At 57.5% G+C, this 26,749-nt stretch overlaps 1 protein-coding gene across 2 annotated transcripts in view; it reads right to left on the reverse strand.

The window, feature by feature from the left end:
• Positions 1-26,749, reverse strand: part of IQCA1 (IQ motif containing with AAA domain 1) — a 94,580-nt gene that overhangs the window by 38,451 nt on the left and 29,380 nt on the right. For both annotated transcript variants that reach the window (XM_053655168.1, XM_037161508.2), the window contains exons 7-10: positions 16,786-16,870; positions 7,871-7,990; positions 3,961-4,036; positions 70-176 (exon numbers count right to left, since the gene is read on the reverse strand). In XM_053655168.1, coding sequence (XP_053511143.1) covers positions 70-176; positions 3,961-4,036; positions 7,871-7,990; positions 16,786-16,870 — 388 coding nt within the window. The remainder of the gene's footprint in view (positions 1-69; positions 177-3,960; positions 4,037-7,870; positions 7,991-16,785; positions 16,871-26,749) is intronic.

Raw genomic sequence — 26,749 nt, forward strand, 5'->3', positions numbered from 1 at the left:
TCCACGCGAGGTGTGAACACGGCTCAGCCCCGGGTCGGTCACGGGGGGACACGAGAAGTGGGGCTCTACCTGCACCCGGATCTCCGACTCCAGCTCCTTCCGCTTCTCCTCTTTGATCAACTCGGGGTCATAGTCCTGGGCGAAATTCCAGGACTCGTCTTTGTTCTTCCAGAAGTCTGTGAGCCGAAAGGACAAAGAAAAGGAGAGTGACGCCCTCCTTCCCCAGGAGGACCACCACGAGCAGCTGTCCCCATGTGATGCGCTCGCTGTCCACCCCCCACCCCCGTGGCAGGGATGGAGCCCGAGTCTGAAACAGACAGAGCCACCGGGGGGTGACGGACTCACACCGCCTTCCCCCAGCGACCCAAACAGGAGAAACGTCCTTGTGTAACATCTGAAAAGCGATGCCAACTGCTAATGTGTGGACAGCAACAGAAGGACACCGTGCCAGGGGCTCTTTTCGGCACAATCGCAGCCACATAAGACCGTGTGCGGTGTGGGAGGATACCATTGTGGGGAGACTTTGTGAAACGTTTGGCGTTACTTTCATTATTCAAATGATTCGCTAAACTAGGCAAGATTCTGCTGCCAGTTCAACCCATCAGCATGCGACCCCGACCCCCTACTGAAAGACACCCTGAGCATGCGGGCACCCGCCCTGCCCCAGTTCAGCAGCCGCACCAAGTCGCACACAGTGGACACACCCTTCTCGCCCCGCCCTGGCACCAGGAGGGCGGGAGAGAAAGGGGACCCTGCAGAAAACGAGGGGAACTTCGTATCGTCGAGTCAGCGGGAACCAAGTTTATGCCTCATGAGGTGCAGGTCACGGGTGGTGGGACTGGGGGGTCCCCCGGAGGACAAGGGGGCCAGTTTGGGAAAAGCTCTCCCCCTGCCTTCTGTGTTCAGGATATGAGGGAAATTCGAGGGACCCAAACCTGCAACCACCAGCCAGTGTGGTGTGGCCGCCCAGAGACAACTGTGCCCAAAGGGCAGACATGGGTCAGCCTTGTGGGAGAAGGGCGTCTGGGGGCCAGTGAACATATCCTCTTGGGGGGTCAGAGTCAGGGCCCCCCAGGACAGGACACTGTAAGGCAGGGAGCTGTGGGACCGCAGCTCCGGCTCCCCAAACGCAGTGCTGGGTCTCCACGCTGCAGGCTGATGCAGCTCCCAGTGGCTGCTGGAGATTTCGGGAAGCGGAATGGTCATTGCTGGCCCTCAGGGCGAGCGCTGCCCTGCACTCTCCACAAACCCCGGAGAATGAGCCTTTATCCGGGCCCTGAAAAGCGGGCCGGGCACTTCCACACATTTGGGTGACAAGGGAGGGGCTTCATCACGGTGATTAAAATGTTAAGTTTATTTGAAAAGGGGAACCTTTGATTTTGCAGAAAAGGGGTTGGAGAAGACACTTCATTTCTTTACGTCGATGACTACCTGGCAGATAATCCACATGACGCCCCACATCTAGCCGGGCGCTGACCCTGTGGGCTCCGGGAGGGCGCTGAGCGGGATTTTTACTTTAATTCTTTAGCCTTAATGGAAACAGATCTTACACAAAAGGCGTGCAGTCTCGAGAGCTTTCCTGGACGAGTCAGTGCGGTTAAAAGGCTTGGCTTCCCATGGAAACATGAGATTTCCCCAAATTCCCATTTGCTTCTATCAAAATGCCGCGTGTACATTGCATCAGATGACACGAGGGGGTGTTAAAGACCCCAAGGAGGAGCAGTCCAGCTGTGTCTGAGGACCCCGTCCCCCCGGTCAGAAGGTGCACTGGATGTACTCCGATGCAGCCAGAAACCTGACTTGCTCATATCTTACCTACTGCATGAATAACTTATTCACAAACGGTTAAATTTGTGACGTCACTGAGCCCACTGGCCAGCCACGCGCTGCTCTCAGAAGGGCGGAGGGTAGCAGGCCCTGCCCCTGGGGACTCGGTGTCCCCCTTCAGGAAGACAGCGGACATGCACAGCCAGGTCAGAGGGAGGCAAGTCAAGGTGGGTCAGGGTCGGGCCCAGCGTGGGGGTGGGGGCGGGGGGATGCAGGGACAAGCAGACCAGCCATGGGGAACAGAAGGTGCTGGCGCCCTGAGGTGGGAGCGAGGCTGGCCGGTGGGAGGAAGAGCCCCGCCCACAAGAGCAGGGTGCAGCGGTGTGTTCTCGCGTGGGCTCCAGCTGTTTCTCGGGTCTTCTCCTGGGTCTGCGTGTGCACCTGCACAGCTCCCTGCTGACCCACCAACCCCAACCATGAGCCCCCAACCTCCCAGGAGGTGCACGCAGGATCCTGCCCCCACCCACTCTCTGCCCCTCCCCCCGTTTTCTCCACGGGGGGCCATCAGAGGAGAGGGGAGCCAGGCCTTCCCAACCCGGGGGAGACGGTCGCCGAGTGGGAGTGCAGGACAGTGTGTAGATGGACATGGTGCCCGAGCTCCTGTGCCCAGGACGCCCTGGAGGACAGGCTCCACCGCAACACGGGGCAACAAGAGGACGAGGGGTGACGGCGGGGGGCAGGCACGGGAAGGCCCGGGCACCGAGAGCGGGGGCCGTGGGGAAGATGAGGCGGACAGTCTCCCCAGGTGTCTGCAGCGTGGGGAGAGCGCTCGGAGGTCGGACGGACGGCGGGACAAGCGAGGGCTGCGTGAAGGGCTGGGGGCAGCGCTGAGTGGAGAGGTGCCCTTCCAAACACTGTTCGCGGGGGCGCACACCAGAGGGCTGGTGGCCGACCACCCCAGCCCTCCCCACCCGGCGCGTTCCCCAACCTGTGCAACTCCCAGCTGTGCCCGTGGGGTGTTGCTGCGGCCGGCTCGGCTTGCAAAAGCCACCCTGTGCATCAGGGCACCCACCACCACTCCCACAGGCGTGCACAGGGCATGTGCCATCTCTGCCTCTCCAGCTGGCGTGGCCCGGCACACCAGAGACAGCCAATGGCTGTTGAGTGGATATGCGAGGGAACGGGGTCGTCGATGGTGACGGTCCGCCCTGGTGTTGGATAAAGAGTGCATGGACCCTCACACCTGAACGACGGCAGGCCTTCTATTGGTGCCCACGGGTGAGGGGACAGTGACGTGTGCCTGTCCCGGTGGCAGCGACGAGCTGGAACCTGCGTGGGGAACACAATGCCTTGCACTGTCGCAGGCACTGAGTAAGGAGGACTTCGCCCCTCCCACCGCCTTCCCCCTGATGGAAGCGGCTGCCCGACCACCCGCAGTGTCCTCTCCTCCAAGCTTCTCCTGCGGGTCCGTGTCCCCGGAGCAGACGCCCTTACTCTGAGAAATGGGAACATCCAACCGCAGAGGACAGTGAGGTCACGCGGCTGAGGCTCAACGTATCAGGTACAACTGGGAGCAGAAAACACGCCATCACAGAAACGAGAGCTCGTGCCTGCAGGCAGGACCGGTGGATGGGGGAGTGGGGGGAGCACACAGGCCTCCCCGAGCTCTGGAGGCTCGGCCTGGTGCCCTGCTGGGTTTCCAGGAATTCCCATCCAGCTTGCAGGACCAGCGTCATCTTGGGGCGCCCCTCTGTGCTGGGGTTTACGCTGAGGGTGGAGTGTTCTCGTAAGTCACCATGGAACTGTCTGAAAGGCCGGGTCCCACACGGGCTGCCCCACCGGATGGGGCTGGGCTGAGCGTGCCGAGTGGCAAAGGACGGCGTGAGTGCCGGGGCAGGTCTGGCCCAGAGGCTCCAAAGGTTTCCCTGGGCCCGCGTCGGTCTTCCAGGGCATGGCCGTCCCCACTTTCCTCACCAGCAGGAGGATGTGGACAGCGAGGGTTCGAAACCGAACAGAGGTTCGGATTATGTTCTTTTCTTATTTGTATGTTGCTTTTTCACCCTGGGGAATTTTAAAACAGAGACGGGCAGGGGCCTGGGCCCCAGGGGGCACATCCGCAGCCTCTCCCTCCTGGGCACTGAGCTTCCAGACAGGGGGACACTGCCGCCGTCACGCTTCCTCTCCGGAACTGACCTTTGTACACGCTGTTTCCTTCCTCTATCGCCGGAAGGAAAACGCTCGGTGACATCTTCCAAGCTTCCTCTTCCTCCTGTCAATGCAGAAAGTGTCTCTGTGAGTCGCAGGCACAGGGTGTCTGTCAGGGCTGGACAGTGGCTGCGGTCAGCGTGGCCGAGCGCCCCGGCCCTTCCCCAGGTGTGGATCGTAGCCCGGCCCCGCCTGCCCCACGCCCCCTCCGCCCTGACAGCGCCCAGGGGTGGGTCCGACACAGGACACACCCGGCTCTGGACACCCAGCTCTGTGTGCTGGCTCGCGAGGGCCCCCGATACCGGTTTTCTGCCTCGGTCCCTCCGCTGTGGTCCCCCACGCCCTGAGTTTGGTCCTGCCCTTTCCCTCCACCATGTTCCCTGAGTCCGCATTGACACTGCTCCCGTTTGCTCCGCCCTGTGTCACTCTGTGCCTGGCTGCTCCTTCCTCTTGCCTGCCTGTCCCTCCCGGGGCCAGGACGCCACCACGACCCCCGCCTGGAGCTGGAGGCCCAGCTTCCTTCCTGGGCCCCAGGCCCTGCGGCCTCCGTGCCCTGGGCCCCACCACAGAGCGCCCCCCGCCCCCCAGCCCTTGGTCCCTGACGCTGCCTCTGCCCAGCGAGGCCTTCCTGGCCCCCCAGGTTCCTTCCCCCCACTTCCAACGATGGCGCCTCTGCTTCCAGCGGTGACAGCCAGGCCTCACAAACCCTCACCTGGCATTTCTGGGCCATGGTGTTTCTACCGTATCGAGAGCGCCAGGGGCCTAATGACACTACCACTGTGGCTGTCCCCCACCGGTGGCAGGGGGACACCGCATCTGCGTTACATCCACGGGAGCTTCCCAAAACATGGTGCTCTCTCCACATCTGAGAGGAGGCTCGGCCACCAGATGGTCTGCACAGCACCCCCGTGCTGGCCCCCCCACCCGTGTGGCAGGGGGGGAGCCATGAGGAAGGGGTTGGGGGCTGGAGGACTCAGCCAGGGAGGGCCTGCTCGGAACCACGGCTCACACCTCACGCAGGGGCTGCTGCAGCTGGGAGGGGGGCCACCTGCCTTGCAGGACCTGGGAAAGAACATGAACCCAGGGTGCCAGGGGCTCAGGGGCAGCGCCCACCCCTCTTCCAGGAGCCACCAAGCTGCCTGTGAAACCGGCCCCCCCGCAGGGCCCAGGGCCGGCCGCTGCAGCCTGGCTCACTGGCCCCAGACCCTGTGGTTTGAGCAAATCTGTGAGGGCAAACCCGGGAAGACCAGCATTGCAGGCAGTGTGGCCATGGAGCTTGTTCCTGGAGACTTCCAGGACTCCAATCAGCGTTCTCTGGGACGGTGTTTACCCCTGTCCTCGGGTGTCCCTAACGACTCATGGGCCTCTGATCTCCTTCGGTCAGTGCGGTGCCAACTGTGATGTCGTTTGCGTTCTGGATACTCGGACGGTCCTCCATGTGTGTGGCCTCAGGGGCCCCTGCAGGTGTGAGCGTGTGCCTTCGTGCGAGGAGGGCGCCCCAGGCCAGGGAGCCTGGTGGGAGAAATGCTTCAGCAGGGGGAGCGTGTGTGGCCCCTGGGCTGGGAGGGCCACGTTCCCACAACTGAGGGATGAGCTGCTGTGCCCGGCAGGCGAGTGGACAGACCGCAGGCTGGCGGGGAGGGGAGAGGGCGTGGCCCCGGGAGACTCCCGCAGGCCACCCTCCACCCCCAGCAGGAGCCCGCATGACCCGGTGGGTCTGCTCCTGGGGACAGCTGCCAGGCGGGCGTGTGGGAAAAGGCCGGAGGGGAGGGAGTGGCCGCCTCCTCTCTGGGCAGACTTCCTTCCCCTTCCTCCTCTGTGGAAAACTCCAGGCGGGTCTGGGCACACGTCCCCTCCTCCTCGACTCCCCCAGGTCAAACCCGCCTTCCACTGGCTCAGCAGGACTTGCTTCAGCTTCCTGGCCTCTGGGTCTCTGTGTGGACACGGACGACTGGCCACGTACTCGCGTCTTCACTGCTCTCCTGGGCTCGGGGACGCAGGGGCAGCGCCCACCTCACTGACCTTCTGCACCCCCCATGGAACCAGCCCCACGCCACGTCCCTGAACAGGTGCTCAGGGCACGTCGGCGAGAACCAGACTGATTGGTCTGTTCCTACAGCTTCACTTCTACGATAAATGTGAAGTTCTCCAGGGAACAAGGCCCGTGCGGCCAGCTCGGGGGGCATCCGGTCCTCACAGCCTAGAGCGCCACCGCCTGCCCACACCCCTGTGACGTCGTAGGCATAGCCCTCCACGCAGCGCCAGTGTTAGCGGCAGTCACGGGAGACGGCCTTTTACTGCCGTCAGAAGCCTCTGCTTCCTCTCCAAAGCCGTCCCTCCCTGGTCCACAGCTCGCAGGTCGCTGGACGCACCCCTGCCTTTGGCTGCCCCTTTAAACACCGGGTATTCTGCTCATGTTGACAAATCCTGGGAGAGGAAAATGCGGCAGGCAGGTTTCAATCCACCGCCTCAGCCTGTCACTTTCTGGGGGTCTTTTGCTGTCAGGGGTCTTACAAGCGCACATGCTCTGGCATGGCGACTCCCTTGACCCTGTCCTTTCTGACGAAACTTCCCGATCGCTACCCTCACCGCTCCCCACGTGGCTGGAGAGTCTGAACAGAGGGTGGCTGCCGGCTGGGAGCAGCCCGACCCCAACCCCAACCCCGACCCCGAGGGCCTCGATTGGCCCGCCGCACTCAGCAGCCAGTCACCGGGGCGCTCTCTGCACCGGGAGGGGCACACACAGGACTTCTCGGAGAGGGACACGCACAGAGGGGCTGTTTCCGGTAACAAGCCTCACTAACAGTGCATTTTTAATTTGCAAGTGTTAAACACCCTGGTGCCTCCGGAAAGGAAGAGAGGCTTAGAATGAAACAGAAATTCCTCCCCTCTTCCTTATTCGGGGGCACTGCTTACGAATCACCTTGCCGAGTGACAGGAGGATGACTAAAACTCACTTTATCCGGGCAGCTGTCTTTTCCGGGGGCTCGAGGGAGCAACTTAGAGCTCACCAGGCACGGGCAGGTTAGCAGGGCAGCGGGGGCCTCCCGGGCTGGCGTCCCTGGGGTGCCCAGCTGGAGCGGGGGGGCAGCGCCCACAGAGGGGGACAGCGGGCAGCCGACTGTCGCACAGTCACGAGGGAGCCCAGGAGCTGGGGGGACCCCTTGGAGTTGACCGGTGAGGTGAGGGGCCGAGTCTCTGTCCCCTGACGTGACGCCCCCCCCTTGGGTGCAGCTGCCCTGGGGGTGTGGAGTGACCTCATATGTTCAGCTCTGTCAGACCCGGAGTCTGAGCGCCCTTCCGGGTAGTTGGGGGCTGGGCGTCCAGTGCGGCAGGCGGTGCCCCACGTGAGCAGCAGGGAGTCTCCTCTCACCGCTACCCCCCCCCCCCGGCATGAGGCAAGACCTGACCCAAAGCCGCTGTTGGAGCCCTGACTCGCCCTGGACAGTGAGAAACAAAAGCTTCCATGAAAATATACCCAACACGTCAGTATTAAGTGATGAATCCGAAAGACCTCACTTTGGTTGAAGTCGATACAATGATTTGACTTTGTGGCGGTCGCATGGTTTGCTGAACAATTTTCCTTATCTCTACCCCGAGGAGATACTCGTGGGACCGTTTATTCCGAGGAATGAAAACGCAAATCGGTCCCATATGTGACTTAACACGGACAGCGTCTGAGTTGTTGCAACCACCTGTCATCCTAATAGGTATTTATAGATCAGAGAAAAGGTGGCCACCGACCGTCGGCCGACGCGGATCCGCCCTGAAACCTGGCGGCAGGCAGCGCGGTTCTTGGGGAGCGAGGGCCCGCCCTCTCGGCGGATCCGACGTTTCCCCACTGGTTCCAAGCCAAGGAGCGAAAAGCCTCAAATTTCTAAAATTCCAAATGCCTTACCTTATCTTTTTCTTTTTTTCCTTTCTTTAATTCCTTTTTTTTGGCTTTCTTTTCCTGTGTCTTGTTTTTCTTTTTGTTTTTTTCTTCTTCTTCTTGGTTGGCAATAATATCCTCAATAACCTGTTGAAAAACGAAAACGATAGCCTTTGAATAGAGTCCGGTCGAGGTGAGGGCTGTTTTTCGGTCTGAAGGGCGGGCTGGTGCTGGTCGGGCCCCCACCTCGGCCTTGCTGTGGACCCTGGACGCTGACCCCTGCTGGGGGCGTCATGAGGCCCACCCGCCCCTGCCTTCGGGCGGATTCATGGAGGGAGGCAGCAGGCGAGTCTCCGAGGACAGATGGAGAGGGGGTGGCACTTCAGGCCCAGCTTCTCCCTCAGGCAGAGCCACCCTGACTCCCAGGGGCCCCACGGACCGGAGGGGGCCCGACAACCCTCACACCACAGCCATGGTCTCCGTGTTGTCCCCAAATCCCAGCTGCGGAGGCCTTGGTCTGCTGCCGGACTCCAGGGGGACAGGTGCTCCTGTGGGTCGCCACGCCACCCGCCTGTGAATCTCTTCCCGGAGTTGTGTCTTCCCCCTGTGATCCAACTCAGGTTTCCTACAGCGGCCCCAACGCACTTACTCCTCCCAAGTCTGACCTGTCTGTGAAGGAGCACTCGGTCCACACGGGACCAGCGTCACCGCAGTCAGTAAAGGTTTGCAGAAAGCCCCACAATGCAGTTCAACGGGACAGGCGTGTCACTCGCCGTGACGGAGAGCTCGGAATTCTGGGGGTGAGGAGGGTGCCGGGGATGGGACACACACCCCGTCTGGCCCTTGGGCTCTCTGCTCATCACTAGCCGTGGGACCGAGACAAGTGACGTAACTGATCTAAGACTCAGTGTCCTCAGCTCTAAGACGAAGTCCCCGTGTCCGCCCGTCTGTCTGTCCACAGCACTGGCGACCTGTGGGGCGTGGCTCCAAGCCTCACAGAGACTAAGTCCTTCACACCCACACTCAGCCCACAGGTGGAGCTGCCCTCGGCTGTTTCACTGACGAGGGCACAGAGGCACCGAGAGCTGTGACCTGGGCAAGGACGCATGACCCTTGAGGGGCCGAGCTGCGGGTCACAGCGGGGCTCAGCAGGAGCGCTTCACGGCGGAGGAGCATGGAGGTTGGACGAGAAACAGCCCGTGGTCCTGCCCTGTGGACTGCGTGGACTTACATGAGGCTCGTAAGGGAATGACGGACACCCAGCTCAGGACAGAGGTCGCTGCTGCCAAGCAGGGCGGGCAGTTTGAGGGGCCGACGACGCCTCCCTTCTTGTGTGCTGCACAGAACCAGCCCTGGGGGCCAGGTTCCCTGATCACGTCTCATCAGCTTTACTAAGACGCTCATGTCTATTTTTCGGGATAGTAATTTTGAGTGTATACCAGTGTTGTTCTTACGAGCTTCATCCACACCTTTGAAAGGATGAAAAGCAGCTTCATCACGAACGAAGCAGGCGACTCTGGGACGACCGGACTTACAGAAAAGCCCCCACAAAACCGAGGTCACGTGTGCAGCCTCATCCGCGCGGAGGCCCCCCAGGCCCGGCTCTAGGAGGTCTGCGTGGGGCGGGGCTCTGAGGAGGGCACGGCGAGGTGAGGGCTGGTGTGTATGTGTTGTGCCTAGTTTTTGGTCATAAAACAGCGTTTTTGCGCAGGATTAACAGTCCCCTGTCCAAAGAGTGGTGTTTCCTCGGGGACCAGTTCACCTTGACTCTCGGAAGTGAACCGCGGCTGCCCACAGGTGTTACGTCCCAAAGTCCTTAGGAGGCACAGGTGTTTTTTGGTACTTGAAGGTTTGGAAACTTTCGGAAACACCAATATTTTTTACAAAAATACAACTTTTAAAATATTTATTTGTTTTTAGAGAGAGGGGAAGGAGGGAGAAAGAGAAACATCAATGTGTGGTTGCCTCTTGCACGCCCCCTACTGGGGATGTGGCCTGCAACCCAGGCAGTGACCCCTTGGTTTGCAGGCCAGTGCTCAGTCCACTGAGCCACACCAGCCAGGGCAGAAATGCCAAGACATTTAAAAACATAAAAATGAGCAGCTGAAAAATGCACGACATCTTCATTTGGGGAGCATGTAATTCGGCATCCCTTTTAGAGCTTTATCAATCATGCTGTTTCTTCCCTCTCTATTAATTTAATTTTTGAGCAGATGATAGATTTACACGGTTCACGGTTCAGAAATGACGAAAGAGCGTGCAGTGACATGCTCCCCGCCCGGGCTGCGAGCCCGCCAATGAGATCCCCTTTCTAAACCAACTCAGGCTCCTCAGACACGCTTCCAGAGCCAGTGAACGAAGATGCGTGCCAAAGTGTGAGTGGGTGTGCACACAGCCACACGCACACAGAGCACACGGACTTCCGTCGCCAGTCGTGTCTGTGAGAACCGGCCCGAGATCGTGGTTGTCCGTTCTCTAAACCAGCCCCTGCACTGCTCTTGCTTACGCTCCTCACCATACAGCAAAGTCTTCCCCAGTGCTCACCCATGTGCACGCGTGTGCACACGCACAGGCGTCACAGGCACCCTTCTGCTGTCTTGGAGAGCAGGTGGCACCTTGTGCAGCCTGTTCTCGCTCTGCGTTTTCCTCCTGATAACGCACCTCAGCCATGTCTCCCCCGTGGCACAGAAACGGCTTCCTCGCCCACTTTAAGGCAGGGGCACGTAACCTGTTTGTCAACGTTCCCGCCGACGTGAAGGCAGGTTGTTTCCGATCGTCTGCTGTCAGCGGCGACGCAGCCGTGGTAAATGCACGCAACACCGCCGGGCCGGTGTGTGAGCCCGTCTGAGGATCGGGTCCTAACAGGAGACGTTCTGGGTCAAGTGCACGCCCCCCATCATCAAATGAGCTTCCGCCGGGCGGAGGCTGCTCGTTTGTCCTGTGTTCACTGGCCGAGGGGCTGGAAAACAGCACCTCACTGCAGTTGTCCTGGGTGTGTGTGTTTTTTGCGCTATACTGACTTTTTTTGCTTGTTCTCTTCAACTGTAGGAAAACCTCCCAAAGCCAGGAGGGCACCCCATTGCCTGTTACATTTTTGGTGACTTATGGGGCCTGACGGCCGCATCTGGCCTGTCACCTGTTTTGTCTGCTTTTTAAAAGTAGATTTAATTTTACTGAGGCCTATCTTACATACCACGCATTTACCATTCCAGCACACCATCCGCTCTTCAGTGAATTTCCCAAACTGTGCAGCCGTCACCGGGCACTGACTCTGGAGCCTTCCATGACGCGTGAAGACCCCCTCACAGGAGTGAATCGCCGGTCCCCCTGCCTCCCCCTCCCTCCTTCCGGGCAAGTGCTAATCTACCTTCCGCCTCCACAGATCGGCTTTTTCTGGACATTTCCCGTAGGGGGACTCATAGTCTTCCCTGTGTGGCTACCTCGACGCACCCTGAGTTCACCCACGTTGCAGTGGGTGCCAGTGATTGGCGCCTTCATTTTTTAAGGATTTTATTTATTTATTTTTAGAGGGGAAGGGGAGAAAGAGGGAGAGAAACATCAATGTATGGTTGCCTCTTGTGCATTCCCTGCTGGGAACTGGCCTGCAACCCAGGCACGTGCCCTGACTGGGAATCGAACCGCGATCCTCTAGCTCTCAGGCCTGTGCTCAATCCACTGAGCCACCTCAGCCAGGGCGGCGCCTTTACTTCTGCTGGAGAATGCTCCGCTGGGTGGCCTCTCCCTCCATCCCCCGGGGGAGGGGCACGTGGGTGGTTCAGATGGTTGGCATCAGGAGCAACGCCACTATGAACACTCACGCACGGTCTTTTCATGTGTGGACATGTGTTTTCATTTCTGCTGCACAGTCCTGGGTGTGGGCTTGGTGGGCCACTGGGCGCATCTCCCTGTGACAATTAAGAAACTGACAGACTCTCTGCGGCCTCTCATGTTCCCGCCAGCCATGTGCGGGGGCCGCCTTTCTCCTGCCTCCCCGGCACTGGCCAGTGGCGGCCACGGTTCCAGCCTGAGAGAATGTTTTTCCGAACAGCCATCCCCGCGGGTAGAGAACGGTTTCTCTTTGTGGTTTGAATTTCCATTTTCCTAATGACGAATGATGCTGAGCACATTGCCGCGTGTTTATTAGCTATTCATGTATCTTTTTTTGGGTGAATTGTGTATTCAAGTCTTTTGCCAAATTTCTGATTGGCTTACTCATCCCATCATTGAGATGCCGGGGTTCTTTGTCTACTCTGGACGCAAGCCCTTCACCAGGTATGTGTTTTGAAATGCCTTCTCCTCGTCCGTTCTTGTTCTTGCATTTGCATTTTCTTAATGTCTTTGAAGTGCAGAAGTTCTGAATTTTGATGAGCTTCAATTTATCAGTTTGGTCTGCCGCTGTCGCCCGACTCTGCATCTCTCCTGTCCGTGGGGGCTTCATCGCCCCCACATGTTTGGCATCTTCTATCATGGTTCACACGCCTTCGGCTTTTCCTTGCTGGAACTGTCTGTTCATACCCCTTGCCTGGTTTTTATATTGGGTTATTGATCTTTCTCTGGTATTATTAGAAAAATGACCCCTTACGGGAGATACTTGTTACAAATAATTCTCCCAGCATGTCACCTGACACCTGACTTCCCTGGGGGTTGGTTTTGCCGTGCAGGTTAAAAATATTTTGTGTGTGTAGTTCAATTTATCATTTTTTCTGGTAGGAACCTGGGTGGAGCAGCAGCGGGAGGAGGCCTCGCCCACCGCGAGGTCGGGACTTAGTTCTTCCTGGGCTTCTGCAAGTCCTTCTGTCTTTGCCTTGTGTGATGCCGAAACCTTTGATCCAGAGGAAGCCATTCTGGTATAAAGAGATTTAATTTTCTTTTCAGATGACAACCTGATTATTCTGCTACCGTATATTAAATAGTCTTTTTTTTTTCTTCTTACGCAAGACAAGTAAGATGCCACGTTTACCGTATTTTGCTGTGTGTCATGCCCACCCATGTTATTATGAGCTTTATACACGGGTTTATTAGACCCGTTATTTCACCCATGGTGTGGAGTCATCATATCCATGTAAAATGTGCATCCTTATTTTTTCCTCAAAAACTGGGGCAGAAAGTGCGCATTATACACAGCAAAATACGGTAGCGTGTACGGCACTTTCATCTGTATCTGGGTAGATTTCTTGACTTCCCATTCTTCTCCGCTAACGGGTCTTTCTGGTCATTCGTTTGTACCAATGGGCCCCAATCGTGGGTTTCCACGCCTGGCAGGCCTGATCACGCCCTGCCACACTTTGTTCTCGGGACCTCACTGGGTGTTCTCGGTCAGTTTGTAACTGCAGTTCAGAACGGGGCGGCCCCCCTCCTGCGCCCGCTCCCGGCCGTGCTCCCACAGAACGCTGTGGGCCCTTTCGTTGGGTCCCGGGGCCTCCGTGGAGGAGGCCGGGAGAGCGGAGGTGCGTGTGTCTCATCTTCCTGTGAGCATCCCTTGCACTGTTGTGAGTGTTTCCGCTCATAAACACACACGTACGACTAGGTTTGTTCCTGGGTGTTTCATCTTTGCTGCTGTGCTGTTGCGAACGGGCCTCTGCTGCGTTTTCTGCCCTCCTGCCCGCTGCACCCGCGGCAGCTCTTGCTTTCTGTGCGTTAATTCGCTGACTTCCCAGCAGCTTCTCATGTGCTTTATGGTAGTTATGGAGTTTATTGTCTTTGCTTTTCTAAGTACAGAACCGTCCGAAACGTCACGCTCACAAAGGGACCGTGTTGCCTCTTCCGTTCCAATCGCGACCTCTCTACGTCCTTCCTTCTGATGGTGCTCAGCAGGCAGATGGGAGGCAGGTGACAACGGCCGCCCTTGAATGTCTCCTGACATCAGTGAACATGTTCCCAGTGAACTTCATTCAGTGTGACAGTGGCTTTTGATCTAAGGTGGAGCTGTTCTGTCATGTTAAAGAAGTATCCGCTTATTCCAGTCGTTTTGTTTTTTATCATATCAAGAATGGACATTGAGTTTGTCAGCGGCCCTTCCGGCGTCCACGGTGACGAGCTCGTGGTTTTCGCGTGTGGATCTCTCTACGTAGCGCGGAGCATTCACCTGCGCCCTGAGCTTGGAGCGTCCCTCCATTCCGAATCCCTGGTGCTTCCCTTGGTGTTTTGCTCAGGTAACACGCCGCCGGTTTGCAGTGTGCAAATGATTCACTAAAATACTGGCATTAATACTCGTAGCAAAGACTACCTGTGGCTCGATTTGTATTCCATCATTTAGTATCAATGTGATGATGCTCAGTTCTTAAAAAATCATCTGAACTAGTTTTATTGCTCACGAATATGAACTTGACTTTTTATGTACATCATTATAATGGTTAGGCGTGGCCTACTGCTTCATCCTACGATGATGAACATTTGTAACAGCTGCTAACGCTTTCTGGAAGCTGTCTTCATGCACGAGCCATCTCTAATTAGTACATCAGACCCGGAGCTGGCCGTGGCCTGGGCATCCAGGTGCAGAGGAGAGACCGGGAGGCAGGGGCCCAGCTGGCCTCAGCCTTGGATGCAGAGACCACTCTGCTGCCTCGACCCATCCGTCATCTGCCCTGGGGCCCCTTCACGTTACTTTAACTATTAACCAGACATCCTCGGCTCTCTTTTGTCTTCAGTTCAACTGGATGTCAGCTCTGGTTTTGGTGGTTTCTCTTCCATAATTTAGACATTCCGCTGATGTTCTTAATCCTGTAATTGTTACCTTTCTCCGCTAACACGAAACATGTCTGGCTGCTGGCCACGGACTTTCAAGTCAGGACTTGTGTCTGACATTGGAGCTGGAGGGAACAAACTTAAACTTCAGAAGTGGGGCGACACCAAGTCTCCTGACAGCCACCCAGCCAGGGCTCAGGGCCCTGCAGAACGAGCGGGTGGGCAGTAAGTGTCCGAGTGGAGAAAGACAGGAGTCCCCTGGGGGTGGAGGGAAGGCTCTGGAAGTGGGATGGCTTTGATGGGGGGAGGCGGCAGAGCAGGACTGCTGACAGGAGCAAGCCGGGTGCTCAACTGTGCGTGTTCCTGCAGCGGCACAGGGGGGACAGCCGGGATGACTGGGACGCACAGGGCAGGTCTGACCGCCACCCAGGGCTTCGGGTCACTCTGCTCGTTCCCTCCTGAAGAACGGCGGCCTCTGTTCTGCTCTGTCAACGCTACGAATGATGCAGGCACGAGTGGTGTCTTCGGCTTCCGCAGCAGGGTCAGTGGTTGGCAGTGCCCGGGCCACATCGGCCCAGTGCCCGTGCTGACGAATAAAGTTTTATTGGATGCACGCCCACTCACTCACTCAGCGTCCGTTTCTGCTTTCACACCGCAGGGGCAGCGACCGCACGCGCCCCAGACTCCAATACTTACTGTTTGGCCCTTTCCAAAACAACACGTGTTGACCCCAGTCCACGCCAACTTGTCTTACTGCTTCCCTAGTGTGAACTCCTTAAATAGGGTGCACAGGTCAAAGGGCGTGCAGAAGCAGCGTTTAGGTGTTTACTCAGACCGTCCCCTGGAACACTGTCACGGGAATTTACACGCCCGGCAGCAACGTACAGAGGCTTGTCCCCCACGTCAGCGACTCCGGTTATCACCACGATTCTAGACTTTCACCAGCCCCGTACGTGAGAAGAGGCAGAGTAACGCCGCTTTCTGTTTAAATTTCTTTGTCAGTGACTTGTACAATTTCTTCCGTTAGACGTCTGTTTGTGCTCGCTGTCACTTTTCTGGGAGGCGTTCGGACTTTTCCTGTCACTTTCCGAGAACTCTGCACGCGGGAGGCGCCATCGTCACCCACGTGCCAGTCTGCTTCCCCAGGACCGTGACGTTTGACCGCTTTACCCCTCAGTTTGGTTTACAGACAGTGGGCAAGTGCCCCGTGATGACGATGCTGCCCCCAAACCTTTTTGTGTATTTTCATGTACTTATTCTTCCATATAACCTGGAGAGCACTTTGGCCAACAAAGTTGTTTCGACTCGACTGGAATTGCACTGACTGTACAGAGTAATGAAAAGACAACATGTACTCGTACTTGACTGAGTCTTCCCAGGGAAATACTCCGTCGGTCTGTCTGTTCAAGTCTTCTTTCAAATTCTTCAGTATAACTTTGTCAATATACTTCTGTACAATTTTGTATAATAGGCCAGTATAATCTATGTGGTTTATTGTGTTTTGGGGAAAGATAATCACATAACCTAAAAACAATGACAACATGATCCCTTTAAAATATTTGTAACTCCTCTTTTTTTTCTTATTGCATTCAACAGAGTTGGAACTTGTAGGAAAATTTTAGCTAGCAGTTCTGGTAGCAGCTACTTTCCCTCGAGTCCCACTTCTGAGGGCCCTGCCTCTGAAGCCTCACTGTTGAAATCAAAGCCAGTCTTCTCTCCGTTTCTCCGATAAATACACTCTGAGGTTAGGGAGAGTTGCCTATTTCCAGTTTATTATGACACCCCTAAAACTAGCTTTCAAGGCCCACTTCACCCAACGCCAGGGAGCATCTACCCAGATGATCAAACGGCAAAGAGCAGAGTCTCCGCGGGCAGAAGGACCGAGCAGAGGACGCTGAGTGGGCGGGGCCCCAGGTACAGGGCAGGAAAGGGGAGGAGGGCCAGAGGCTGTGGGAGTCACTGGGGTGAGGACGGGACAGGAGACAGCAGGGACGGGAGCACCCGGGCTGCCGGGGTCAAGCCGCTCGGCATTTACCGGGAAGACGCGCACCACATGTTTTCGCCTTGCGATCAAAGGCAAGAGGGGAGAAAGGGTGCGTTCCCTCTGAAACAAATTTGCAAGCGCACGCACTGATGCACATCAAAGGCCTCTTCGTGTAAACAGCTTGTGGAAAAACAGCCGTGACCCAGCGACTCCCAACTCGGAGGGAATGCAACCCTGACGTATTTACATTTTATTTCCCAAGCCGCATTTGTACCTGCTGTGGGGTCTTGTTTGAGAAAATGACAGCAGAACCCCCTTCTTCGGCTTCAGGGTACTCGGGAAAGTTGCCGGTCAAGTTCCTGAGGAGGAAAAGAGGTGGGTTAAACAGAACCCATCGTGGTCCTCTCTGCTCCAGTCCCCTGGGCCGGCTCTGCTTATGTCCACCTCCCTGCATGGCCGTCACTGGGCAGGGATCGAGGGGCCTTCACGGGGGCTCCCTGCCCAGTGTGGGCTGCACACCGGCAGGAGTTGTCTCTCTCTCTGGAACAGACTGAACGTCTCGATCTCTTTCTTCCTTAAATCACCGAGACACTCCGGGTTAAGAATGAGGACAGAAGAAGCACAAATCGCCTCTTCCTGTTTAAAGTCGAGGGTAAACACAGGCGCTCGACACGGGACAGAGGGTGGCAGTGTCACAGCTGCACGTTCAGGATGGGGCATGGGACACATGCGCGTGCCCCGGGTTTGGGTGGGGCTGAGGCCCTACCAAAGCAGTGATGTACTTTCTCCATAACCACGTGATTTCCACATCTGAAAAAGCAAGCTTTGTAATTCCGTGTTTAGGAGTATGTAGCTCCCATTTCTAGAAGAAACTGACTTTGACGCAAGGGTGTCAAAGTCACAAAGGATGGGGCTTATCCCTCCCATGGGAAGAGAGGGTGACCTCGGCGGCTGCGTTGACACCCTGAACCGTAGAACCTCGGGGTCCAAGGAGACGCCATGTTTGAAGTGACTCTCCGACAACAGCGGCTCTCAAACTTTCAGCACTAGGAACCCTTCACACTCCTAACAACTGTTCCGCATCCCGGAGAGCATTTAAAAAACTCTGTGATATTGCTATTGGTATTCACTGAGTCAGACAGTAAAACTGAGAAATTTCTAAAATTTGCATTTTTAATTCATTGGAAGTCACACTAATAAACCCACTATGTGTTAACATAAATACCACTTCCGATGAATATTTCCCCAATCGAAAACAATTAGTGAGAATTCCCTGCGCTGCACCTTTGAAGTCACTGGAAGGTTTGGCCCAACCGAGGTCAGAGGGCTGCGGGGCCCTGCTTCCGTGAGGGACCCTGGCCCTGGCCGGCTCCGCTGGAGGCACTGGGAGGGCGTCTGGTCTCACGCAGACAGGCGAGTGGGAAAGGGAGGGCAACTTTAGTAGCATTCGGATTCGTGAGAACATTCTGCTTCGATTCCACCCCCCAGCTCAACCGGGGGCGGGGGAAAGGCTGGCTGGGACGTGGAATCTGGAACCGCGTCGTGAATCTGTCCTCCTCGCCACATGGGAACCTACTGGTCTGCCCTGCGCGTGGGCAGGTCTCCCACCACACACGGGTTCGTTACACCGGGCACTGGGCATTTGGCCCTCTGAGCTCTGTGGGTGTCTGCAGTGCTGACACATCGCCTCACGCCAGAAGCACGCTCCTTAACTCCACGCGCCCTCCCACCCAGGGCCGGGTGCTGGGAGCTCTCAAACTCACAGAGGTACTACGAGGTCCCAACATTTTAATTTCTGCCAGAAAGCTCAGATTATACTGTTGGCGACAAAGGCTCTTGGTTGTTTTCCTTCTGGCTCACTGGGTTCATTTTCGAGAAAATGTCTCCTTTAAAACCCAACTCTGAATAGCCAGAGTTTGTCACTTGGTTTTTTTAGTGACATGCCATACAAGGTGGATAGTCTGGCTCGACACTGGCCAGTCCCCCCCCTTCCTCAAACGGCAGCTGCGCAGTGGAAGGAAGGCGCTCCTGGCACTCGCGGTTCTGTCTCACGGAATGCTCCAGAGCGGTGTGTCCGGGGGGCCAGACTCTCGGCATTAATGATCCCCTACTGCGTCCTCAAGGGCCTCGTTAAACGAAACCTTTCCTCCAGCAGGTGCGTGATGGCGAGGACCACAGTGACTCCAAACGGGGCGTCCGCCTTGCTCTCCGCTGCTCCCCTCTACCCCCCACTGTGTTTGGGCACAGGTGTCAGGCACCATGGCAAATCATGGCTTAGCAGTCACAGGGAAAGAGCTTGACTTTTGGATCCGAAAGGGTCTTGGAGACCCCCAAGGTCACGGCCACACTTTGAGAAGCACCACTCAGATGCCCCCAAGACAGGCCGCTCACCCTGCCCTGGGCGGTCCCTCGGTTTCCAGACCCTCCGACTGCTGTGGGGTCCTTTCCGACACCGGACCAACTGCAACCTGACTCCCGGGTTCTCGTTTCACCTCCGGGGACAAACAGAACCTGATCCTGGTGCTTTCTGTTCCACGTGACTGCCCTTCAGACATTTCCAGGCAGTTAGGTCACTGTCTGGACAGGACGGTGCAGGTCTCCTGGCCTCCCCTGTGGGCTCTCTCTTCGGGACGTGACTCATCCCCAGCGCTGCCCTGAGAGCAGCCTAACGCGAGGCAGTGTGTGCCTGGGGGGGGGGGGGACAAAGCACTAACGGCGAGGGTGGCAGGTGAGCACACACTGAGTGTGACATTCTGTCTGTGGAGCTGCCATCAACACAGCTACTTTGGTGGCTTTATGCACGCATCCATCCACGTATCCATTCATTTATCCACCCCCCCCATTCATTGTTTTCATTAATCTACCTATCCATCCGTTTGTTCATAGAGTCAATCAACAAACGCCTGCTTAGTACCACCTTGGGCCTGGATGCAGCGATGGGAGGCAGTGATCTGAATATCAGAGTGTGCCGACCTTGCCCCTGGGGGGCTCCCGTCCCACAGTCACGCTGCACGAGACCTGGCTGAGCTGGACACTAGGCCCTGGACGCTGCTTGTCCGCAGGGTCGCATCTATGGCAAACCTTGCGAACTGGCCGGGCCAGGTCCTGGATGAGGACTGCCAGGCCCGGGCTCTCTCTGCTTCGGCCCCAGCCGCCCCACCCCCTCCATGGCGCCCTCCACAGCAAGGCCACTGCGCCTGCACATGTGAAAGCCGAACGGTTTGGGGGACTCACAGCAAACGTAGCAACTGACAGGAACTACAAACTAGAAGGATTTACACATTCCACTTATCTGGTGGAATTCTTAATTACGTCCCGCATCACCGGTCACAGTAACATTTAATAACACACACTTCTCATGGTACTTTTTGCAAAAGTCGTATTAAATGCATTTATTTTTCACAGATACGTGAAGATATTTAGCTCTTCTTAATCACAACTATTCAAACAGTTACTCACCCGAAACTGAATTAGCCTCATCCTCAAAGAATGTAGACACTGTAGCAGGGCACATATTTAAAAGATAAATTTAAAAATCCATGTCCAGGACATGAGAGCATCTCCCCTCAGCTCTTTATCTTGCACGTGGACACACACACACACACACACACACGCACACACGTTCTCCTGTGCTTGTGCCACGCCGCTCTGTGTTGTCCCCCCAGGCCCGGGGCTGGCAGCATTTTGAGGGTGTCCTGGCTTCGCTCCGTCCGGTTGGGACTGTGTCCCTGTGACTGGGTCCCGTGGAGCGTGCTACGAGAACACAGCTTCGAATTCTGTTTGGTATGTCCTTGGCTGCTGGGTGGTGTCACCCGTATTTTCAGTGTGTGCCACAGCAGAGGTGGGGATGCCGCCCGCCCCTCCACGGTCAGCGTGCGCAGGACTGAGACACAGCTGTCACTGCCCACTGTCAGGCAGCTGTGTGGGGACAAGGGTTTAGTGCCACAGAGCAGCAGCCTGTCTGGGGACTTCCGGGGGGTCATCCAGGACCTCTGATTACAAGGCATCAGGAAAGAGGAACAGACAGGGGCACGGCTCCAGCAAGAAGCCCAGATAACTTCTGGGACATCACAAAGGATGGGAGCCACAGGGCCCGGGCCCCTCCCACTGCAGAGCCCCCTCGCAGGAGGGGGCGCGGCCCAGGGGTCCCGGCTGACGGGTCCAGGATGTGACGCCCCTCCCAATTCCGCCCGGGCACCCCAGCTCCTTCTGTGTCCTCTTATTTTAGGGTCTGAGTATCCTGTTAACTATGTAACTGTTGCAGTTGAATAGTTCAATTTTCCTTCAACATTTCTTGTTCCTGTAGTTGAAAACCTGGACCTTTCGGGCAGTTAGTCTCCACACTGCTTCACAGGCTCGGCAGCTTCAACGATCAAGCGGCCTCGTCACCCCAACGGCATCTTCCCATTCTCGTTGCTTTTTTACTTAATTTCTCAAGACCACTTGCTTCCATCTGTGTGGCAGCTGCTGGGCCCCAGGCTTTGTGTCGCTGGTCTGTGTGTGTGTCTGCACATTAGCATCACGCATCTGCCTTATTTTTCTTTGTAACACACTCGGAAATACAGTTCCATTTGTCCTTCCCTATTGTTCTTATACTAATCACAGTGGCTTCAATAATTAAGTTTCGGGTTCGATAACTAATCCTGCCGGAGTTTAATTGAAATCGTGTCCTCTCTATCAATCACCTCGAGCACCCGTGTCACCGCTGCAGGGACCAGAAACCCAGGCGGCGTGCTCTGCACTCCCTCCGCGCCTCCTGGTCCCCTCCTCCTAACACCACAGACGGCCGTTCCGTGTTTCTCCTCCACGGCAACCCTATCGTCGCCTCAAAACAGCTTTTATTTCTCTTAAAAAACACCTATTTCTCTTCCTTGCTTCGATGCCACTGTATTAACAGTAGTTTGCATGATGGCACTAACTGTGAGGACGAAGGCCATTCCCGTGGTTCTGGTCCCTTGTGGGGAGGACGGCGGTAGCTGCGCAGCAGGTGTGCAGCTCTCTCGTTTTGAAAGACACTCAGCGTTTCCCTCACTCATTCACGTACCCAGTTAAGGTGCGTTTACAGAGGCTCTACTAAGCGGCAGGCGCTGCCTGAGCCCGGGGAAAGCAGGAAATGGAAGACACGAGAACCTGTCTTTATTCAGCTTACAGCTCGTTATGCTGGAAATTCACCTTGTCTTTCTGTTTTGAAGTTTTAAAAATAAAAAGCAGGGATCTGATTTCTTCAAGTGATTTTTCTACATGAACCAAAACGGTCATGTTGCTTTTGATGAGGTGTGAAATGCTGACTGTCCCTGCCATTGGCCCGTCTGTGTTTGCAGGGACACACACCTGTGGTCTCCTGTGGCTGCGGCGCCCACCGGAAGCCTCTGTTCCTCGAATCCTGGTGGGGCCAGGCAGTGAGCCACAAGAGCCTCCAGCCTCCCTTGTCCCCGGTCCCCAGAAGGAAAACGAGACACGCAGGGACAGTCCTGGGAGTGTGTCCCAAAGGCTGGGCTTCCTGTGGAGGATGTGCCCGGGGTGGGGTCCCCAGTGATTGGAGCATCTGGTAGCCCACAGCCCGCCGGTGGCTGCAGGACAGCGGGCCCAGACTCGCCCCCCCCACGCCTGGGGGGTTTACTGGAAGGCTCCCACTCTCCGTGCTTCGGACCGTGGGGCAGCTGGTTCTCTGCCACCAGGTGTTCACGGCAGCCTGGATCTCCTCTCCCTGGAGTGGGGGCGGGACCTGGAACTTGTCTGTCACCCGCAGAGTACAGCAGGACAAGGACTGCCACTTCTCCGATTCCGTTTTCTATGGCTGTAACTTGCACCTGCTCCCAGACTCCCTGGCTGACTTGGGTGAAGCCAGATGCCACAGTGAGAGGCCCTCCTGGCGGGGGCGGGGGACCTCCGGCCAATGCCAGCAAGGCGCTGAGGTCCCAGGGATTGTGCATAGCCATCGGCCATGAGAGTGTGGGAGCAGAGGAGACCCAGCCCCACCGACACCTGTGCAGCCAGGGGACCCTGAGTGCAGGACCCACCGAGAGGTGCTCCCCTCCCGCCCACAGAAACCATGCGGTCACCAGGGGGTGTTGTCGGAAGCCAGTAGCTTGGTGGTGATGCTGTTACTCAGCAGCAGGTGGTGAATTCTCTGCCGTCACCTGAGAGCAGACTCTGGGGAGCAGGGTGGGGCAGGGTGAAGGGTTGGGTGGCCACAGGGCACAGGCCAGGGCCGCGGAGGCTCAGAGCCAGACGCAGGGGAAGATGCCTCGGGAAAAGCCGGTGGCCGTGGGGCACAGTTTGAAGGTAGAGCTGATGGCATTCTCTCACAGACCGGGGGTGGGGCTCGCCATCTGTGGGGGCGGGACAGGCTGTATGGGGGGCAGTGGGAGGGGCTGCGACGCCAGCTCAGTCCTGGACCCGGGGAGGCTGAGACGTGCCCCAGACACCTGAGAGGGGACCCTAACTGCTCGGCTGGGGCTCCGGCAGTCTGGACTGGGGGTTCACCTTGGGGCCACCTTCGGGAGTAACAGTGTGACGGCAATGACAGTGTGCGCCCCGATTAGATTACCATGGCGACAGAGGAGGGACAGGGACCGGCGAGGCGAGGCCTGGGAGGTGGGAGAGACCCGTCCAAGCAGAGCAGAGCTCTGAGCAGCTGGCGGCCCCTGGCCGGCTCCTCCGCCCGCAGCCCACCCTGGACTTGGCCCGGCCAAGCTCAGGGCCCGGCAGGCACACTGTCCACCGGGGGCCCAGCAATAGAGCCTTCCGATAAGGCCGTCCACGCGGCATAGAAGCATCAGGGAGGCTACACGCGTAATGGAAATGGTGTTTTGCTGGACACGAAGCGACCTGGGGCTCCTGCACTAGCTGGTGGCGCGATTCCAGCAAACCTTGAACGAGGACCCGGCCGGCGCCCCTCTGCCACACAGTGCAGAGGATGAGGCCGAGTCACCCAGCGGTCAAAGACAAATACTGTGTGCCTGTCGATCAATTTCCAGAGTGCCTTCAGCTCCAGAAACACCATTTCACGTGACACGGGCTGGGTGGAGTGGCGGGCGATGCCCATGTCTCAGAACCCACTCAGCGATTCGTGAGCGAACGGGAGAGAGACAGCATGTGGCCAAGTTGGGGCCTATGAAAATATCTGCACATCGTCCTGGTCCTCACGCCACCGGGAGAAGGGGCAGCTCCGTCTGCGGCGATTTAGGAGGCAGAACCGCCAACACGCTCCCCCTGCACCCCCGCCCCCGCCCCAGGTCTGACACTGAGCTTCGACAGCTCCCGCCGTCTCAGACACGCAGGACGGAGATTTATCTGCGTTTCATCAAGTATGAAAAATATATGGTCGGAGGGGCTTCCGGCCGGTGCCCCCCAAGTCACCCAGTCACCTCGGTTCATGTCAGCGGGCTCATAAATTTCCCCTGCGTTCTAATGCAAGCGGCTCGTGCCATGCACAGAAGCCGCCGAAGTGTCACTTGCTGCCCATAAATTCACTGACACCCCGTGAAGGCAATTGGCCGCACATGGCCCTCGTTACCAGAGCCCGCGCTCCTCAGAGCAGACGCGAGCAAGGGGCGTGCAGCGCGGGGCCGCTCCCTCGAGGTCTGGCGGATTCGTGGATGTTTCTGCGTGGTGCTGGGGCGTGGCAAGCAGTCAGCACTCGAGACGGACACCTCCTCCCAGATCTGAAGGCGCTGTCTCTGCTCCTGCCTGAGTCCTCAGGAACCCCCCTGCCCACCCCTCTGCTTGCGTCTTATTAAAAGGGACGGTAGGTTACTGAGGACACAGTCGATGTTTTGATTTGGGTACCCTTCTGTTGAGAAAGCGGTCCATCTTCCTTACTTTTCACCTTTCTGTCTTAAATCTGCATTTGAATAGGAAAGTGAAGACCCGGGCAAGAGCATGGCTTTGGGAAGGAATGGGGAGATCTTCCCATTCAAACCCCTGCCATTGTTTCTCTCGTGTCCTTGGTTCAAAACCCCAGGGACCACTCATCCACCCACCTTCCCAGCCCAGGGGGCGGGGCCACCCCCCACCTGACCCCAGAATCCAGGGGGCTCAGGAAGGAGGAGGAAAGGTGCGAGCTGGCGGAATGTCCAGGGAGGTGCTGCTTTCAAAGATCACCTCTTACAAACAGCAACGCAGACAAAGGCATGAAGCTGACTTCCGAAGATCCTTGGGCCTCATCCGCCCAGCGGTAAATGCATGTTTGTGAGCCACAGAGACGCCACAGTTTCTGTCAGACGCAACCCACACGTGATGCCACGTGCCACCACGCGACACAGAAAGTAAGCACGTCCCAGAACAAACCAAAGGGCTAAACATACAAGAAGTGCCTGCCCCGTGACAGCCCATCCAGCACCACGGAGGCCGCAGCTGCCGAGTCCTCCAACTGGCCCGGCACGGCGACTGCGCAGAGTGGGCGGGGTCACACGGGTTTTCACTCCTCCGCGGTGACCGCCACTCCCGAGGGCGACTCCCTGCACGTGCCTGCGCCCCGGGAGGCGTGGCGGCGGCCTCCGGCCAGAGGCCCCTCAGAACCACGGTCCACTGCCGAGACGCGGGCAGCGAGAGCCTGGACAGGCAGGACGCCGGCAACGCGCACACTGCTCGGTCGCCAAGGAAACAACAGCATAAAAAGGCAGTCACGGAACGGGAGACAGTCTCTGCAAACCAGGCATGTGACAGAGCGCTGGCACCGCAACAGAGAAGGCACTCCTTCGACCGCAGGGCAGAAACAAAGCCAAACCAAACAACGACCTGACTGAAAAAACGGGCAAAGTAACCGAATACACGCTTCTCCGAAGAAGACACTGAGTGGCCAGCAGGTCCATGAACAGGCGATCGCCGTCACCAACCATCCGGGAAATGCACACCAAACCGCCGAGAGATCCCGCCTGTCCCCCTGCTGGCATGGCCCTCGCTGGGGACGAAAGTCAGCGGGTACTGGTGAGGGCGTGGGGAGGGGACCCCGGGCCAGGCCGCTGGGGCCTTGGACGGTATTATGGGGAGAGTAAGGAGGCCCCTCGTAAGAGTAGACTCTGAACTACTACTCGGTTCTGCAACCCCGCCGCTGGGTGTCCACCTAAAGGAAGTAAAATCAGGGTCCTGAGAAGTCACACGCCCACTGTGAAATCAGAGAAAAAAGTGCCCAGTGGCCTCTGCGCCTGCCTCCGGCCCGGAGCTCCCTCCCTGCATGGCAGGAGCGCTGGAGCCCCCATGGGGTCTCTGACCCGGGTCCTGACCCGGGCGGGCTCCTAAATGCCCTGGAGTTTCCTGGTGACAGGAGTGTCGTCTGTCCTGCGAGGCCAGGCTCGGGGACTCCTGCGTGGGGCTGCACTCAGGAAGGCCGAGCCGGCGTTAGAAGCTCGGAAATTCCAGCCTCACCCTCTGCTCTCAGAAAGGCGGGAAGGGATGGAAACTGAGTTAACGACAATCGGGACTCCACGAAGAAGCCTCCGTACAAAGTCCCAAAAGTGTGGGTGCGGGGAGGTCACGGGTGGGTGAGCGGGTGGAAGTGCTGGGTGGGGGCGCGTCCCAGTGGGCGCGCCAGCTCGGCCCCTCCCCGGGCTCCACCCGCCCGTTCGTCTGCATCCTTTCTCGCATCCTTTGTAACAGACCAGTGAACGTGGTTCCCCACCTCTGTGAGCCATTTTTAGAAAGTTATCAAACCTGTGGGGGTTGGGAGATCCCCGACTTACAGCCAGCCAACCCGTGGTGCAGGAGACACCCGGAATTTGGGGCCGGGGTCTGCAGTGGGGGCCGTCTTGTGGGACGGAGCCCTCGCCTGCGGGACTCTGACGCCATCTCCAAGGAGCTGGAGAACTGCGGTGATTTCCAGGCCCCCGGCTGGCGTCGCGGACTTGCTTGCTGTGTGAGTGTGGAGCGGTGTGTGTGTAGAGTCAAGGAGCAGCACTGGAGAGCGAGCGTGTTCTATGACACATTCTGTTCACTGACGTGTCGGTCACAGCAGTGAGACACAGGAAGCCCCTGAATGCCCGCGGACAGAAACACGGACACAGAGCATGGGGCACACACACACGGAACACCATTCAGCCACAAAACGAGCGACTCCCGCCTCTGCAACAACAGGGACGAGCCTGGAGGACATCACGTGGAGAGAGAAAAGCTGGCCCGGAAGGACAGACGCTACATGACACCTCCGGTGAGGGACCTACGGCCCCCGGGCTCGCTGCGGCCGAGCGCACACAGCAGCTGCCCAGAGAGCAGGGTGGCTGGTTTCAGCTGGTCAGAGG

This window comes from Artibeus jamaicensis, unplaced genomic scaffold (genome assembly GCF_021234435.1).
Source record: "Artibeus jamaicensis isolate MK-2021 breed Jamaican fruit bat unplaced genomic scaffold, CSHL_Jam_final contig_944, whole genome shotgun sequence".
NCBI lineage: Eukaryota > Metazoa > Chordata > Mammalia > Chiroptera > Phyllostomidae > Artibeus > Artibeus jamaicensis.